The sequence below is a fragment of the Bos indicus genome, chromosome 13 (assembly GCF_029378745.1).
Source record: "Bos indicus isolate NIAB-ARS_2022 breed Sahiwal x Tharparkar chromosome 13, NIAB-ARS_B.indTharparkar_mat_pri_1.0, whole genome shotgun sequence".
In the NCBI taxonomy this organism is placed as follows: domain Eukaryota; kingdom Metazoa; phylum Chordata; class Mammalia; order Artiodactyla; family Bovidae; genus Bos; species Bos indicus.
In genome coordinates, this window is record NC_091772.1 from 65,550,033 (window position 1) to 65,569,178 (window position 19,146).

Below are 19,146 nucleotides of genomic sequence, written 5' to 3' on the forward strand. Positions count from 1 at the left end.
GAGCTCACAAGATATAGGAAAGAGGAATCCAGATTTGCTGGAGGGGTGACTAAAGGACCACGTGCCCCTGAGGGTCAGAGAAGTACTCCCAGAGGAGACAGTATTCGGGCTGGGCCACTGAGATGAGCAGGAGTTTCCTGGGCAATAGGGAGAGGGGGGGCACTCCAGGCAGAGGAAACAGCAGGTGCAGAGCCGGGGACATCTGAAAGTATCATGTTGGGGGCACCCCAAAGGGATTTTTGTGTGTGCCTTCTGGGTGGAAGACAGGGATCGGTGTGCGGACAGCCTATGAATAAGGCCATGGGCCTTGATTTTTAACTTGGTTGATGTTTTTCTGGAGATCCAGTGATAAAGATTGTAGGGAGATCTTTTGCAGGGTGATCCTAAGAAAGCCTGATTGGGGTGAAGAATGGAAGAAAAGACAGTCAGTAAAGGATTGCTATCTAGGCAGGTACTGCTGTGGACGATGGGGGACCCTGGGAGGCTGAGTAGAACACACATCTCAGAGTTACCAGCACCGGACGGTTGAGGAGTCCAGGGGGTTTATTCCACCCACACCCCATCCGTCGTGGGTTGATGCTACTTCTGTGGGCATCTGCTCCCAGATATGTCTTGCTTGCCTTGTGCATGGGCTGAGCTTGCTCCTATAGACAGAGTCACAGTCTTTGCAGGAGGCAGCCTTGGTAGGTGGAGGTGAGTGCCCAGCGGATATGGGCAGGGCTCTGACAGCGTCTGTGGCATATCTCATCCTTCTATTATCTTCTGGGGAAAAGGGACCCGCAAAGTGCCTGTGCCAGGAAACCCAGCTCTCGGGTGCCACTTGCACAGCCCGGGCTCACCTTCCCACAGGCACCCAGTGCTGAGGCTCTGTCCACTTACCCCTGGGTCAGGTCATGCCGGCTCAGAAGCCTTCAGACCACCCCTCGGAGCTGCAGTTTATTATTTTTAATACAGTTCTGGGATAGATAATATACACACCTGGATCGGAATTCTAAAGACTAAATGCAATGTGATATCCTGCATGGGATCCTGAAACAGACAAAGGACATTAATGGAAACAGTGAACTCCAGATAAAGCCTGGAATTTTATTACTAGTAATGTACCTATGTTAATTTCTTAGTTTTGACAAATGTGCTATTGTTATGTAAAATGCTAATGTTGGGAGAACTGGGTGAGGGTTATACAGGAACTCTCTGAACTCTCTTTGCAACCTGGGTAATCTAAAATTATTCCAAAACAAAAGGCTTAATTTTTTTTTTTTTAATTCTCAAAAAACATAGTAGAAAAGCCCCCCTCCTACCTTTTCCTCCATCCGCTCTGTTCCTAGAGTTTTGGGTACCCATCCACAGATAAGCGAATATGTCCCCTTTTCAGGCAGTCAATCAGTACGCTTCTGCAGCACATGCCGTGGGGGCCCTGCGCCTACCGTCTCATCTCACTGTCTGGTTCATGTCAACTGCTTCCTCCTGGAAACACCTGCAACTCTCCAGCTGAGGGATTTCTTTCAGCTTGCACAGAAAGGGTGGAAGTACTGGGATTTTGTGCCCCCAGGCAGCCCTCTGCTGGGGCTTTCGGAAGTGGGGAGTAAGCACCCCTGTTCCTTTGGCCCTCTCCTAGGAGCAGAGATTCTGAGATATGAGTTCTCCCTGCTATGCAGGGTCCGTGGGGGGCCTGCACTCAGTTGCTCACCACACAGGAATGAGTCCTTGATTTTCTTTCCTTGCTTCCCACCTCTCCACTGTGCTTCCTGGAATCACCTTCTAGATAGACCTAAATCCTTGGCTAGGGGTCTCCTTCTGAGAGAACCCAAGCTAAGACAGGCCCTTGCTGTTTCCATTACTGATGCATTTTAAAGAGCTTTTAATGGCAGTACTTAGAACTGCCTTGTTCTTTTTCATAGCTACATAGCATTCCTTAGTGTGCTAGAGCATAATTTGCTTATTTAGTCTCCTAGTGGACATCTGAGTTGTCTCCAGGCTTTTGCTAGTACAGCATTTTAAGGAGAACCCTGTGGGGAATTCCCTGGTGGTCCAGCAGTGAGGGCTTTGTGCTTTCACTGCAGAGGGCTTGGGCCTGGTCCCTGGTCGGGGGACTAAGATCCCACAAACTGCATGGCGTGGCCAAAAAAAAAAAAAGTAAGAACTCTGTGCACCCCCATTTTCCATGCATAAGCCTGGGCTGCTGGATAATTCCTGGAAGTGGAATTGCTGGTGGCAGTGGCCTTTGGGGCTCTGCTCTGTTTTGATGGTGGATGGTCTATGCTCTAAGTCTAGGGCCCCTGGGGTTCAGCAAGGCCCCCATGATCTGGCCCCAGGGATCTGCCTTCCCACCCCCACCGCAAGGACAACTTGGTGTTTCCAGCACTGCTTCCATCTCTCCCCTCTTGACTATGTCTAGCCTATGCTTTTCCCTTCTGTGAAATGCTCTTTTCTACACTTTCCTCTGTTGAAATCTTTCTTGTCCTCAGAGATCTGGCTGAAATGCCACCTCTTCCAGGGAGCCTTCTGGTGCCCCAGTAAGTATTAATGCCTCCTTTCACTTGACTGCACACTCTGGCTTTGATGCTTCTCGGAATTTATTTTTATGTGTTGTCTAATTGCCATGTGTATTTCTGCCTCCTGCACTTGGCCACATGCTCTGTAAGGGCTGGAACTGTCTGAGTCACAGAGCAGGCTCCATAAATGTTGAAGGAATTGAATTAAATGTGCTGGCAATTGCTGCATTCTGGCCATTTTGTTCTGTTGTTTGCCAACACGACCTTCCAGGATGGTCCCTCAGCGGGGCTCAAAATGAATCAGGCTGAGGCACGTGAACTCTGGGGCCCACATGCCCACAGTCAGGCCTCGGGAAGCTGGAGAGCAGGGCAGTGTGTCCCTTGGATGACCTTCCCCTAACAGACCTCTTCCAGGAGGGTCATGGTGAGCAGGCGGTTGAAGGGTGTGTCCCCTGATCCCAGCTTGGGAGTCTGCGAGGTGGTGGCACAGGGGACATTGTTATCTGAAAGCTGAGAGGTAGCTCAGGGAGGGGGCTGGAGGGACAGGCTCTAGAGCCAAACTGCCTGGTTCAAATCCCAGCTCCGTCATGTCCCACCTGTGCGCCCTTGGACAGTCACTTCTTTCTGTACCCGCTGTAAAGTGGGGCTAACAATAGGATGCTCGTCCAAGGGCTTACTGGAGGCTCTAACAAGACAATTCATATGAAGGGCTTGTGCATATGTAGGAAATCCCTGATAAATAAGCTTTAGAAAGGTCTTGAAAGGCTTTTTGGGGGTTCCCATACCAAGCATGTACCAGAAACTTTTGTGGGTACTCTGCAGGCATGCTCTTGCTGAAGCTCCACACATACCCTATAAGTGAAGTATCTTAATGTATTAAATTGTGGTAGGATACACATAAAATTTACCATTTTAACTGTTTCAAAGTGTGCGATTCAGCGGCATTAAGTCCACCTACCATGTTGTGCGGCCTTCACCACTATTCTCTTTTGTCTGTGCCGGCCTTCATTGCCGCACACCGGCTTCCTCTTGTTGCAGTGCATGAGGACTTCTCTAGTTGGCGGTGCAAGGCTTCTTGTTGCAGAGCACGGGCTCTAGAGCATGCAGGCCCAGTAGGTGCAGCGTGTGGGTTCAGTTACCCCACGACATGTGGGATCTAAGTTCACTGACCAGGAATTGAACCTGTGTCCCCTGCACTGAAAGGCAAATTCTTAACCACTGGGCCACCAGGGAAGTCCCCCTTCACCACTGTCTATCTTTAAAACTCTTTTATCACCTCTAAGAAAAATCTTGTACCTATTTAACAGTCACTCCCTGCTCCTCCTAGCCTCTGGCAACCACTAATCTACTTTTTGTCTCTAGTAATTTACCCATTATAGATATTTCACATAAATGGAATCATACAATAGCTGGGCTTTTGTGTCTGGCTCCTTTAACTTAGTGTAATGTTTTCAGGGTTCATCCATGCTGGAAATTGTATCAGGACTTTGTTCTTTTTATGGAGAAATAATATTCCATTGTAGCAAGTGAAGTATCTTATCCATGCTTCCCAGGCGAAGAAACTGAAGCTTGGAGGGGCCAGGTGACCTGCATAAGGTCACACCACTGGGAAGAGGTAGCGCCAGATTCAAACCCAAGTCAGATGAGATTCAACTCTCTTAGCACCTCCTGGTGGACAAACGCTCTCTTAGCCAAATTAGTCCCATTTGGTGCCTCACAAGGGCCCCACACAGTTGGGATAGTCATCTCCATTTTCCAAATGAGAAAACCAAAGTAGGGAAAGGAAGATGCCTTGCCTGAGGCCACATAGTGAGTCTGCCAGAACTGAGTCCCCGGCCCCACCAACACAAGGAATGTTTTGACATGGCAGCCACGGGGGCTGTTGAGGTCCCTCTAGGCCCCTCTGGAGTGGGATGGGGAGAAGATGAGTTCTGCCTTTGCCCCCTTCTTAGTCCTATAGTCATCCCAGTGTGACCTGGGGAGCTGTCCGTGGTGCTGAGAGGCACCTGCTTTGCAGCTGTGACCAATTGTCCCCTGCCGTCCATCCCAGAGTGGTTTTTTTGGCTTTTGTTCATCAGCAAAAAAAAAAAAAATCATTTCTGTTTACCAGCACCTCAGTCAGACTGCTGACTGTAGCCTGAGCAGCAGGGTGCTGGGGCACAGCAAACCCAGAGTCAGGTGATCTGAGCCCCTTGAAGTGTCCACCTGCCATATGACCTTGGGCAAGTCCCAGCCTCTGCCTGAACCCAGTCAGCAAAGTGTATCATGAGGAGGTGGGACAAGATACGACAGATTCAGAGCTGAGCATTTTAGTGGGCTTCAGAGAGGCTTCTGTGGGCATTGCAAAGGGTGAGACCCCATCTTATCCCCCTTCAGTCCCACATAACCATCATGATCAATAACTACATACAGTGATCCAGTTCCAGGCAGCACTCGCTGTCCCAGCTGCCTGTACTGGTGAAAATGGTCTCTATCTGCACTGTGTGTGTGGTAGCCACTAGCAAAAACATGGCCATTACACAGTGGGAATATAGCTAGTGAGACTGAGAAGCTGAATTTTCATTTTTATTTAATTCTTTTTAAGTTTAATTAAATGTCTAGAGCTGGTCTAGACAGTTGGGCTCTGGGGATATGTGGAAGGGAGAAGGCCACTTAGAAAGTGCCCACAGGCCAGGACACACCCAGCTGTTGTTGGTTCTTGACCGCTAGAGTGCACTAGACTAGGAGTCAGAAGCTTGGGATCAAATCACAGCTATCACCAACATGCTGTGTGATCCAGGCCAAATCTCATTCCCTCCTGAGCTTCTAAGTAGCTAAACATGGGTGGTGTCCAGCCCTGTCTGCTTGTGGGTGGGTCCTGTTGATAAGGACAGTGATAGTGAATACATGTAGGACACTCACCACGCCTGGTGCTGTGCCAAGCCGTCTGACTATATTATTAATAACTTCATTTATCTTTCCCAACAACCATTTTAGGATGCCAGGCTCAGGGAGGTTCGGTAACCAGCTCAAGGTCACACAGCACCAGGCTTCAAACTTGGGGAGGCTGCCTCCAGAGCCCACATTCTCAGCCTCCATACTGCATTGCCTGCAGGGAGAGGAGTATCCTCAATACTCCCTAGGGCATCTCAGGGAGTGGCTGAAGAAGGGCAACAAGGCTTGAAGTGCCAAGTGGTAGGCCTTTGGTGAAGCCTGGAGGAAGAGGGGAAGGGAAAGTCATGATAATCACCCTTTCATCTCCCTAACTTGGGATTTTCCTAGGTGAGGGTGGGCTGACCCTGATTCCCCTAGGATTGAGGGGGTCTTGGCTTGGGAAGTTGGGGCAGAAACTCAGATCTCATTTAATCCATCTCAGCCACAGACACCTCTTCTTTTGCCTGTGTCCCCATGTTTCTTCTTGCATGGGGTAAGCATATGATTCACCTTTAAATCATGACACTTATGAGAATAAAACAGGGAGACTAGCCATCAGGAATTCAGGATAACAACTAGAATCTGAGTAAACCACAATGTATGTCACCCTCTTCATGCCTGAACATGTATGAGACCCAGCTCCGTGCAGGGTCCTGCTTCAGGCATAGAGAAACTCTCAGGACTGCCTACGATTCCTTAGGGTGGTGGCTCCCATCACTGGGGAACCCAGAGGAAGCCTTCCTCCTCCACCTGTAAGGTCAGAGAGGACTTCCTGGTGGAGGAGGTATCTCTTCTGAGCTTCGAGGATATTAAGTAGGGAAGGAGGTTAGGAACAGAGCATTTTTCAGAAAGGTTCTAGGGACTAGAAATAGACCAGCCTATGTGGGATACAGGCATGGAGAAGAAGCAGGAAAGGGGAGTGAGTTAAGCCAATAATCAACTTCCTTCTTGCCCCTTGGGCAGCTCCAGCTCTTTCCAGCTACCCTCCCTCTGAGGCTCTGTCTGTCCAACTACCTCATTTAACAACTGCGTGTTGTACACCTACTGTGTGATGACTCTGTCCTTCGTGCAGGGGATACAGCTGAAAATGAAATAACATGGTTCCCGCCTCCTCCCCTCTCAGAGCCCACAGAGACTGGGGAGACAGATATTAATCAAGTACACAGGGAATCAAGCAGGATAGCTGGAAACCCTGACGAGTGCTTTGCAGGAAATCAAGAAGAAGGTCAAGGGAGAGGAGGGTGGGACGGAGGAACTGTCTTGGACATAGGGGTCAGGGAAGGCCTCTGCAGAGGTGACACTTGAGCAGAGATTCAATTCAACAGAAATAGCTGGTATGTGAAGAGTTGGAAGGGAAAATTTCCAGTCAGAGGGAACAGCATGTGTAAAGGCCCTGTGGCAGGAAAGAGCTGGGAGTGCTGGGGAAATGCTGAATGAGGGGGCCAATGTGGCTGAGTCAGGATGAGGGGGATGGGTTGTTTTGGGGGGTTGTTGGTCTTTGGGGAGGGCTATGTCTGGTCTTAGTTGCAACATGCAGGATCTTTCATTGCTACACATGGATGCTCTAGTTGTGGTGCACGGGCTTAGTTGCCCCGTGGCATGTAGAATCTTCCCGGACCAGGGTCAAACCCATGTGCCCTGCATTGGAAGGTGAATTCTTAACCACTGGACCATCAGGGAAGTCGGGGGATGGGGTTTCGCCCGAGAATGAGGGGAAACCTTGAGGGGAACTGGATGAAGTGATTCTATTCTATTTGGGATTTTGAAAGGATGACTCTTGGGATTCGTCCCCTGTAGTGCCTTTGTTCTGAGGCTCTAGGTTATTTCCTTCTACCTTTTCTGTGTCTGCCACACAAAGTTGGGTGCCAAGTGGGGAGTGTGCTGGTGACCTCTGAAGCCCCTGCTGAGAACAGGCGACTTAAATGGGGTATGGTCTCAGAGAGGCCTGGTTAGCAGTCCTGTCCCCCAGAGCTCCTCAACTCCAGATCTGTGCCCCTCACCTCAGAGGAGCTCAGCACCCACATCCCAGGCCCTGGGTCCAGAGTTCACCACCAGGATGGGAGGCATAGGAATTCGGCTTTGAGCAGAGGAGGGGACCTAAGATGGGGACAGGATCAGCCACATGTCCTGAATAGCCCATCCAGGGGAACCTGCTGGAGCCATTGCCGGCCATCTTGTTGACCAAACAACCAGTTGATTGAATGTCATGCTTTCTAAACAGTTGCTATGGACACAGACTTAGGCTGGAGGTAATCCTGACCTTGAAACCATCGGGATAACAGATCCTTCATAGATGGGGAGGATCCTGGAACCTCAGCCTGGAATGTGGGCTCAGGAGTTGAACTGATATGCACCAGACTCCAACACCTACCAGCTATGGGGTCTAGAGCATGTGACTTTAGCCATCTGAGTTCTTTGCAAGCATGGATGTATTAATATTAGTCACCTATTTCTGTGTAAAAAGTGTATATATGTAATATGATATAATATAAATATATATTACTTATTATATGTTTATATATATTATATATATATATATATATATATATATATATATATATATATGAAAACCTGGCAGTGGCTTTAAAAGCAACTAACATGTAGAGACTTCCCTGGTGGTCCAGTGGCTAAGACTCTGTGCTCCCAATGCAGGGGAGGCAAGTTTGATCCCTGGTCAGGGAACTAGATCCCACATGCCACGACTAAGTGTTCCCATGCCACAACTGAAAATCCCGAATGCTGCAGCTTAGACCTGCTGCAGCCAAATACATAAATATTAAAACAAACCAAAAAATGTATTATATCTCATACAGTATCTGAGGGTCAGAAACAGCCTCAGTGGCCCACAGTCTCTCAGGAGGTTGCAGTCTAGGTGTTCCCGGGGCTGCAGCCGTCTGAAGTCCTAACTGGGCTGGAGGATCTGCAGCCACTGACATGGCTGGTAAATGAGAGCTGGCTGTCAGCAGGCTGCCTTAGTTCCTCCCACCCCGACCTTTCCTTAGGGCTGCTTGAGTGTCCCCACAACATGGCGGCTGACCGCCCCCAGGGCTGGTGGTCCAGGAGAGCGAGGAAGAAGCTGCAGTGTCTATTCTGACCTGCCTCAGAGGTTATGCTCGGTCATTTCCACAATATCTTATCAGTTGCACAGTCAACCCTGTTCAGGTTGGGGTGGGTTGTACACAAGAACGTGAATAGCAGGAGGTGGGACCACTGGAGTGTATGTTGGAGGCTCACTACCACAGTGGGCTCATTATGCCCACCAAGAAGAGCTGCGCTGAGAATTAAATGAGCTCACAAATGGGCTATCCTGCTATCCAGAAAGCATTCGAGAAAGGATCGCTTTGATGAGCTGGAGCTAAAAGCTCACCACCTTGTAGCTGCCTCACTTTCTTCATCACTTCTGAGCATCCCCAAGACCTTTTGCCGCTCTTCTCAGTTAGCAGAAGCCTTGATGAGTCTCCACGGAGTCCAGGCGCTGTGCTGGGTGCCAGTGACACAAGCGTCACAAAGACAGACCCTGTCCCTGCTACCTCAGGCTCCATGGGACACAAATCTGGGTGATACAGAACGAAGGGCTGGCAGGTAAGGCGCTGCTTTGGGTGGTAATCAGGGCCGGCCTCTCTGTGGAGGCAGCCTGTGCGCTGAAATCTGGATAAAGTGAAGGAGGAGACACATGGTCAGAGGGGGACAGAGCATTTCAGGCACCAGTAAGGGCAAAAGCCCCAAGATGGGGCGTTAATGATTTGTGTCCAAGGAACAGCATGGAGGTCCAAGGGAGGGTGCAGGAAGTGAGGCCAGGAAAGCAAGAAGAAGTAAGAAGAATGAAAAGCGGACTTCCCTGGTGGTCTAGGGGTTAAGAATCCATCTTCCAATGCAGGGGATGCGGGTTTGATCCTGGTCAGGGAACTAAGATTCCACATGCCCCGGGGCAAGTAGGCTCATGCGCCACAACTAGAGAAGCCTGTATGCTGCAATGAACAGCCCACATGCCTCAACTAAGACCTAATACAGCCAAATAAATAAATATTTTTTTGAAAAAAGAAGAGTAAAAAGATAATCTTTGAGTTTAAGGTCAATGGGAGTTTAAATTGTCTGGGTGAGATCCGATAGGGGCCTGGCCATAGGCAGGGCAGTAGGGGCGGGGAGAAGTGGTGGGATTTTGAAGGATTTGCTGTTGAATGGGATTGGGGGTTGGGAGGAGGCAGTAAGAAAAAGATGAGTCAAGGATGATTCCAAGGTTTCTGACTGGAGCAAGCAGGAGGATGGAGTTGTCATGAGCTGAATTGGAGCGGACTGTCAGAGGAATGGGTCAGGGTAGGTGGGACATCAGACATTCGATTTTGGACCTCCAGGGCAAGATGTCAAGGAGACAGTTAGAGATGTGAGTCTGGTGTCTGAGAGAGATTGGGTGAAAGATGTAAATCTAGGAGTTGTCAGATATAGATGGTGTTTAAAGCCACAAGTCTGGATGAGATCAGCAGGAGAGGGAGTGTAGGGAGAAGCGGGGAGCAGTTCCTCTAGAATTTAGAGGTCAGAGGAGGGGAAGACAGCCAGAGATAGAGCAGAAGATGTGGGAGGAGAACGGGATGGGTACCCAGAGATGAAGTCACACTGTAACACAGCCTGCTTCTCTCTGCCTCCAGCCCTACTCCGGGCCACATCGAGGCACTGGAGGCCCCATAGAGCCCATCCTTCCCCTTCCACACATCAGCCCTTCAGAGGCAGAATGCAGTGGCTGTATCCTTCATGGACTTCCATGAACATCCCTGGAATATCCAGCCATCATCCACACCATTTCCAGCCTTCCATCACTCAACTCACTCTCCTGTGTCCCGCTCTGTCTGTCTGTCTGTCTCTCTCTTAATAACAGGACTCAGCACTGAACAGAACTATCTTCTCCCTTCATTTAGACTCTTTCTCTGTTAATGTGACCATAGACAAAACCAGTGTTTCAGATAGCACCAAATTCAAAGATGTAGGAAGGAAACAGTAAGGAATCTGGGCTGCTTAGAGGGAGGGACTGTGAAAAGGGAGATGGGAAATGTTGGAAAAGAGGTTTAGGGTTAGATCATGAAGGGCCTTTTTAATTTTTTCCCCTTTGGCCACATCATGTGGCATGTGGATCTTAGTCCCCCAACCAGGGATTACACCCATGCCCCCTGCAATGGAAGTACCGCGTCTTAACCACTGGACTGCCAGGGAAGTCCAGGAAGGGTCTTTCTTGATTGCTACACCAAGGAGTTTGGACTGAGGAGGGAAGAGAACCCAGAGAAAGTTCTAGATTAGGGAGATGGCTCAATCAGGTGAGTTTTGCTTCAGGAAGGGCCATGCTGGGCTCTGTCCTTGGCCTTGTCCCTCATTAGCTCTCCCATGGTCACTGGCCAACTTTGGCTCCAGGGTGAGCTGGGATAGAGCAGGGAGGCGCCACTCTGTGCAGATGGGGTTAGCGGCTGCAAATACAGAGGCGCCACAGAGCAGGGAGGGCTCTTGGGGAGGCAGCAGCTCTGCTGGTTCCTCCATGTTTCCAGGAGGGCAATGAGGCTTATATTAATGAGAGGTAATTATGGGCACCCGGATGGGCCTAAGTATAGCTCGGAGACAAAGGCAGCCAGCTGCTTCCCCTGCAAGGCCGAGGCCTGCCTATTTTAAGACTTCCCCAAGGTGAGGCTCCTGACACCCCTGGGTGCTGGGTGACTGAGAGGTTGGCACCCAGTGTTCCAAGAATCCTGGCCAAGAGAGCTCAGGTGGATCCATGTGGCCAGACCACCCTCAGCAAACCATCCGTCTAATGCCTAGAGGTGGAAACTGAGAGGGACCCATCCAAGGTCGCAGAAAGTACAGAGCAGGGCCAGGATTGGAATCTGGGTGCAGTTGCCTGCATTTTCCACTAAGCTATGTGGCCTCCTACACTGGATGCCTTGGCCTACCCCTAAGAAGCACAGTGAGGTGAGGACCAGAGCACTACTGATATTTATCAAGGGCCTAGAGGCTTTCTATCTGACGTCATAATTAATCCTCATCATAATCTTGAAAAGTGAAGATCCTCATACCATGTTATAGAAGAGGAGACTGAGATTTAGGAGGAATGATTAGATCACCAAATGATCCTCAGTAAGAAGCGAAAGAAGTAGAACCCAGTTACACTCTGGCTTTGAATTCAGATTCCCCAGGAAGTACTCTGAAGCTTTCCTGGGAAGTCTCTTGGAAACATCTGTGACAGCTGAGGGGCACAGGATGGGCCAGTATGAAGAGTTAGGTGGAGATGCAGTTACAACAAAAGCCTCGGCTAATCCCAGGGGAAGCTCTGGAGCTGGGATGGCCCATTTGTTCTGAACGGGGCAGGAAGGCCAGACCTGGGTTCTGTACACCCATCAGTGACTAGACACAGGCTGCCCCTGGGAGGAAGCATGACCTTCACTGAGGCATTGCCCTTTGGCGGAGAGCAAGTCCTAACAGGTACCTGGCCATGAACTGTCAACAGCCAGTGTCCTTGGCCACTGGAGATGGGTGTGCCTCAGTTCTGAAGTGGGACTGAGGCTGGAGAAGCTGGTAGAAACTAGAGCATGCTGGGCCTTCTAGCCCTCCACTCTTCACTGAGGAATCTCCTTACCCTCTACTCCTTAGCTGGCGATCTAGCCCCAACACAGTCCTCTTCCTTTGCAGACCCTCTAGTGCAGGAGGACCAATGGAGTTGTGAGTAAAGAGCCTTGGGTTCCAGGCTGGAGTGACCTTGACATGAGGCCTTATGCTGTCCCTTTCCCAGGCTGACACTCTTTGTCTCACAGTTGCTTTAGCTCCAGCATGCCATGTGGCTGGAGCCTAGGGTTAGCGGTCTGCATAGACTAGCTCTCCTCAATGGCCTTGAACACCCAGCCAAGAGCCATGGGGATGGGACTTCCCTGGTGGTCCAGTGGTTAAGAATCCACCTTGCAATACAGGGGATATGGTTTTGATCCCTGGTTGGGGAACTAAGATTCCACATGCCGTGGGGCTACTGAGCCCCAACTAGAAGGTCCGTGTGCCACAGTGTAAGATCCCCTGTGATACAGTGAAGATCCTGTGCATTGCAACTGAAACCTGATGCAGCCAAGTCAATAAATAAATGAATTTAACAACAACAACAAAAATCTTTAAAAAAATGAAAGAGCTTCGGGGAACCACTGAAGTGGAAGGACACTACTGCTTTGGCATTTTAGAAGTATCATTCCAGTTGCAGTTTGCAGCCTGGATTGCAGGGGTCTTAGAGTGAACATAGAGAGACCAGGGAGGAGGCTGGTATGATTTTCCAGGTGAGCGGTGGAAGTGACATAGACAGAGGATACAGAGAGGGGATGGCATCCAAAAATATAACTGAGGTGGAGTCCCTGGGACTGTCACAGTTGGGGTTCCTCAGAAGCATGACCAAGATAAGGATTCAGGTGCAAGTACTTTATTGGGGAATAGGCGGCACAGTGTGGGAGCGGGGAGGTAAGGCAGGGAATGGAGGTGGCCAATGAAGGGAGTGTTATCAAGCAAGTGACCACCCAACTGGAGCTCACTGAGGACTGTAGAGCCCACTCCTCTGTAGTTCCAGCCAAGGGGAAAGAGCCAGGGTATTTATACACCAACCACACAGTCGTAGCTGAGAGCTGCAGCCAGAAGATGCGGTGGGGAGGGGGTTGTTAATTCTCCCGCAGTTCCTGCCAGCCACATGTGAGCAGAGCGCACTCCAGCTGCTAGAGAAAGCCCCCGCTCCCTCCAGCAGGGATGCAGGTGCTGACAGTTGGAAGTCAGTCTGTTGGGCATCACAGCGAGATACAGGTGGGGTACCCATAGCCACTGCCGTAGTGACCAATTGGACATGAGTTCAGTAACAGGCTCTTATTGAAAGACACAGAAACGCAACTCAGACTTAAGCAAAAAGGCTCTTAACGCTCATATCTAAGATGTCAGGCAAGATCTTGACAAAGAACTGCAGGTTGACACTCAGATAGCAGCCTGAGGATGCCTCTTTCCCAAGAGTTCAGCCATAATCCCAGGGCTGACTCTCACTGGCTAATAAGGATCCTGTTTCTATCTCAGAGCCAATCAGTACTCGGGGATGCAGGACTCCGATTGGCCAGGCCTGCATCACGTGTCTACCCCTGCAGCTCTGGAATAAGGCTGATTCCACCTAGACCACAGGAAGGAAGTCTGAATCATTTTTTAGGCACAGTGGGAACTGTCATTAGGGGAAAGATAAGAAAAGTCGGGAGAGAAGTGCTCAGGGCTGAGAGGACGAGTGTAGTGTGCACTTCTGGGGCAGGACTTCAGCTGTCTTCTGCTCCTGGTGACCAGCCCACTCCACCTCTGGTATTTAGAGGGAGTCAGACCCCTGCTGAGCCAGCGAGCAAGCGGACTATGTTTGCAAACTCTTCTGCATTTTCAGTATCATTGGCTTTACTTGAGTGGGCACCAAGGACAGATTCCTACACACACAGTTCTCCAGCTGGAGAGCCGAGGAGGCTGGCCCCTGAGCCCAAGGACACTGCAGCCCTGAGGAGCTGTAAGGAAGCTTGGCCAGGAGCAAGAGGGATCCGGGGGTGGTTTTGTGCCCAGAGGGAGCTGCTGCTGGCTGGAGTGGAGGAGGATACTTGATTTTCTGGGACACTGATGGGGTGGCTGAAGTCTGAGTTACTTACTTCACTTTGGCTAGAATTGCTTCTCCCAGCCTCAGTTTCCCCATCTGTAAAATGGAGACAATGGTCCTCCACCTCATGTGGCTGCTGTAATGAAGATAAAGACGCACATCAGCAGAATTCCTCTCCAGGCTGGGGATAAAGGCTCTGACAAGTCACCTGGTAGAAGCAGAGATGCTTCCGGGAGTGCTGTTCAGTCACAGGGACCGTCATTAAAATGCTCTGGACTTCAGAAGTGGGGTCCCTCAGGCTTCTAGAGGCAAGGAGAGGTTCTGGCAAAGAATGGGGAGAATTCCACCTGGTGGACTCTGAGCAAGTCTCAGGCTGAGGAAGGCTTGAGGCACCGTTGGTCATGAAAATAGCCAGGTCCAAGGATGGCAGGCCTGCTTCCAGGGCCAGCACGGATCTTCCCATGGTGGTCTACACTGCCAGTGGGACCAGCCCTAGGGATGAGGGGTGGCTGTTTGAGGGGCATGTGGAGTGAGCTTGCATGTATGGGGCTCCTTGTGGTGAGGAACAGTTATGCCGCCATGGAATCCGGAGGAGACCCTGGTGGCTCAGTGCTAAAGAATGCCTGCAATGCAGGAGACCTGGGTTCAGTCCCTGGGTAGGGAAGATCCCATGGAGAAGGGAATGGCTACCCACTCCAGTATTCTTGCCTGGAGAATTCCATGAACAGAGGAGCCTGATGGGCTACAGTCCATGGGGTCACAAAGAGTTGGACACGAATGAGTGACTAACACACACAAGAAGTCTGAGTTTGAACCTGGGTTTCCAGTTTATTGTGAAAATATATTCATCAAGGTAGGAAAGTAGAACATATTTTAACAGTTTGCTAGCCTGAGCTGTCACTTTTATTTACATACATGGTGAGTGGGTCTCCATTCTACTCTTTTATTTTTAATGCTATCATTTGTATTTGGAATTTAAAAAATGATATGAATGAACTTTAAAAAATTCCTTGTGTTTCCATATAAATTTTAGAATAAGCTTGTCAATGAAGAATATATATAAATTTTTTTTTTGGCTGTGTTGGGTTTTCATTGTCCATTTTACTCTTGATCTCAACGCACAATGCTAAGAGCAGGCCAGGAGTCTTCAGAAATCTTCCCAACCTTGAGATCTGTGGGGCGTCTGGGCTAGCCTTCTCCTCCAAATCCAGCTGATGCCTATCTGTCTTCTCTCCCCAGGTCAGCTGCTGCCCGGGAGAGGCAACCCGGGCGCCCCGCTAGGGCGACGGCCCCTGCCCTGAGGGCCGGGATCATGAAAGGCCTCGGTGACAGCCGCCCCCGCCACCTCTCTGACAGCCTGGACCCACCACACGAGCCCCTGTTTGCCGGCCCTGACCGCAACCCCTACCTGCTATCGCCCACAGAGGCCTTTGCCCGCGAGGCCCGCTTCCCCGGGCAGAATGCCCTGCCAGGGGACGGGCTCTTCCCACTCAACAACCAGCTGCCACCGCCGAGCAGCACCTTCCCCCGAATCCACTACAACTCCCACTTTGAGGTGCCAGAGGAGAGTCCCTTCCCCAGCCACGCCCAGGCCACCAAGATCAACCGGCTGCCTGCCAACCTGCTGGACCAGTTTGAGAAGCAGCTGCCCATCCATCGTGATGGCTTTAGCACGCTCCAGTTCCCCCGCGGGGAGGCCAAGGCCCGGGGCGAGAGTCCTGGCCGCATCCGCCACCTGGTCCATTCTGTCCAGCGGCTCTTCTTCACCAAGGCGCCCTCCCTGGAGGGCACGGCAGGCAAGGTCGGTGGCAATGGCGGCAAGAAAGGCGTCCTGGAGGACGGCAAGGGCCGGAGGGCCAAGAGCAAGGAGCGGGCCAAGGCCGGGGAGCCCAAGCGGCGCAGCCGCTCCAACATCTCCGGCTGGTGGAGCTCGGATGACAACTTGGATGGTGAAGGTGGCGCCTTCCGCAGCAGCGGCCCAGCTTCGGGACTGATGACACTGGGCCGCCAGGCGGAGCGCAGCCAGCCCCGCTATTTCATGCACGCCTACAACACCATCAGCGGGCACATGCTCAAAGCCGCCAAGAACACCACCACTGAGCTGACCGCCCCGCCACCCCCGCCCGCACCCCCGGCCACCTGCCCCAGCCTTGGGGTGGGCACCGACACCAACTATGTCAAGCGGGGCTCCTGGTCCACTCTGACCCTCAGCCACGCCCACGAGGTCTGCCAGAAGACCTCGGCCACCTTGGATAAGAGCCTGCTAAAGTCCAAATCCTGCCACCAGGGTCTCGCCTACCATTACCTGCAGGTGGGTCCCTGCCAAGGTCAGGGGTGGGGTGAAGGGTTGTGGGGAAGGCACCAATTTGAGACCCAGCTGTACCACAGGTTGACTTGGAAAGTTGTTTCACTCAGGCCTCTGTTTACTCCCCTAGGAAGTGGGTGGCTGGTGGTATCTTGCTAATAAGAAGATTCTTTCCATTGGTCATGTGCTCAAGAGCCATTGATTAAGACCCTTCTGAGACCAGCCCTGAGTAGGGACTAAAACATATCCCTGCCCCCCCTTAAAAAAAAAAAAAAAGATTTATTTATTTTTATTTTTGGCTGTGCTGGGTTCCCACTCTAGTTGCCGCGAGCAGGGGCTACTCTTCATTGTGGTGCATGGGCTTCTCATTGCGATGGTTTCCCTTGTTGCAGATCATGGGCTCTAGGCGCACGGGCTTCAGTAGTTGTGGCATCCAGGCTTTAGTTGCTCCATGGCATGTGGGATCTTCTGCACCAGGGATGAAACCTTCGTCCCCTGCGTTGGCAGGTGGACTCCTAACCAGGAGACCACCAGGGAAGCCCATATATCCCTGCTCTTGAGAAGAAAAATCTGAAAGCTGAGTCATCTATCCCCTCCTAGAACCAATTGCATGGCATTCTGGTGCCAACCTCCTACCTGGTACTGCCACCAGACTGGGTGCTCCTTGAGGACAGGGACCATATCTGGTGCCATCCTGTGTCCCCAAGCCCCAAGACAGAGTCTGTCATAGAGGAAGTGGTCAAGAAACATGAGAGGAGAGAGGGGTAGATGAGCAGATGAGCACTTAAGTGAAGAGATCAAAAAATAAATAAGACCTATTCCTGATTACGGAGAAGGCAATGGCACCCCACTCCAGTACTTTTGCCTAGAAAATCCCATGGACGGAGGAGCCTGGTAGGCTGCAGTCCATGGGGTCGCTAGAGTCGGACACGACTAAGCGACTTCACTTTCACTTTTCACTTTCATGCATTGGAGAAGGGAATGGCAACCTACTCCAGTGTTCTTGCCTGGAGAATCCCAGGGACGGGGAAGCCTGGTGGGCTGCCGTCTATGGGGTCGCACAGAGTCAGACACGACTGAAGTGACTTAGCAGTAGCAGCAGTATTCCCGATTATTAGGATGCTAGGAGGAAAAAAGGGGCTTCCCAGGTGGCTCAGTGGTAAAGAATTCGCCTGCCAGTGCAGGAAATGCAGGAGATGTGGGTTCGATCTCTGGGTCAGGAGGATCCCTTGAAGGAGGAAATAGCAACCCATGGACAGAGGAGCCTGATGGGCTACAGTCCATAGGGTCACAAGAGTCAGACATGACTGAGCAACTGAGCATGCACACTGGAGAAAAAGACACATGAACAGACAGTCCTGTCAGTGAGAGCAGAATGTGATGAAGATGAGCAGGGAGCTGCAGGAGCCCAGAGGCCCTAAGTCCTTTTGGAGGACTAGCTTTTTTCTTTCAGACACTAGAGTTTATTGAGGCACTTATTATGCACCAAGATCCCACTGCTGGAAAGTGGCAGAAGGTTCAGAGACATCTCTGCTGCTACACACGCACTGGCCTCTCAAGGGCAGGGTGAGTGGCTGTGAACTGGGTAGCTCCCAGCACCACAGCCCAAGCTGTGGGTGAAAATGACAGGAAGTAGATTTCTGTTCACTAGATGGGAGGGGCTGCTTCAGTAGGTAGCGCGTGCCTCATCCCAGAGGGCAGGTCAGCACAGGCCTGGCCAGCCCTTGGGACCACATTAGATGCATTTTGAACTAGATGAACATCAAAGTCTGACAGATCCCTGCATTCTTGTCATTCTATATAAAATTCCAAAGACAGTGAGACTACGGAGGGGAAAGATTCTTTTTGTTTTTCCAAAGGGGGGAAATGAAATCTAGGCAGTATTTTATATATTTAAGGCTTTTGTGGCTCTCAATCTACCTTCCTTAGTTTAGAAATATAGGAGAGGGTGGTGTGCAACCTAGCTCCCTCTCAGATAATGTGGTTTAGTCTGATCATGTGAAAATGCTTCAGAAACACCATGAAAAAGTGACCCTGCGGGCGCTGGGGTAATGCCAACTGTTTGCTCCACAGGAAGTAGGTGGGTAAGAGCTGGGGAAGCAACAGGTGTTGAGCAGGGGGTATATAAAGCCACCTCCCAAGGGACAGGTGAGGAAGAGAGGACGGACTAGCCAATGGTTTGGGGTGGAATGTACAGAACAGTCAGCGGGGAGAAGGAGTTAATGAGAAGTCTGCAGGGGGGGACCTGGGCTGGGAATCCCAGGCAGGGACCTTCCCTCAGCCAGGAATCAGCCACCAGCAATGCAGGGACCAAGAAGAATGTGGACTCTGCAGGCATGGTGATTTGGGAAGTGTGTGCATTTGTGGGTGTGGGCAAGAATCGGTGTGCTGTGTGCACTAGGAAACGTGTGCCTGGGTGTCCACAGTGACATATAGACCCAGCGAGAGTGTGAGCTCTGCATGTGTTGAGGCAGGGACACGGTGAGGCGGGGACAAGTTGAGGTGGGTCCGAGGCACACTGGTGGCTAGTGTGCACGTGAGAAGGCGTGTAAGCTCTGTGTTCACATCATGTACTCACTGAGGGAGGGGCACACCTCGAAGTGGCTGGGGTGTGTCCTTGGGGAGGCGGGAGTGGGGGTTATGCCTGCTCTCTGAGATGAGTGTACATGGCACGGTGTGTTCACCCTGTGCTGGGCTGAGGTACGGCCATACTCCATCACATGGTGACCATCCACTGTCGTGGATACATCGGTGGGTATCAGGTGAAGGAGGGCGTAGACTGTGTGCTTCCTGGAGCGGCTGGCGGATCCTGGCCTCAGAGGGCA

At 51.1% G+C, this 19,146-nt stretch overlaps 1 protein-coding gene across 4 annotated transcripts in view; it reads left to right on the plus strand.

Annotated features, from left to right (window-relative positions):
* Positions 1-19,146, plus strand: part of DLGAP4 (DLG associated protein 4) — a 143,186-nt gene that overhangs the window by 37,983 nt on the left and 86,057 nt on the right. For all 4 annotated transcript variants that reach the window (XM_019972357.2, XM_019972356.2, XM_070801612.1 and 1 more), the window contains exon 2: positions 15,256-16,327. In XM_019972357.2, the coding sequence (XP_019827916.1) occupies positions 15,329-16,327 (999 nt within the window). In that variant the 5' untranslated portion in view covers positions 15,256-15,328. The remainder of the gene's footprint in view (positions 1-15,255; positions 16,328-19,146) is intronic.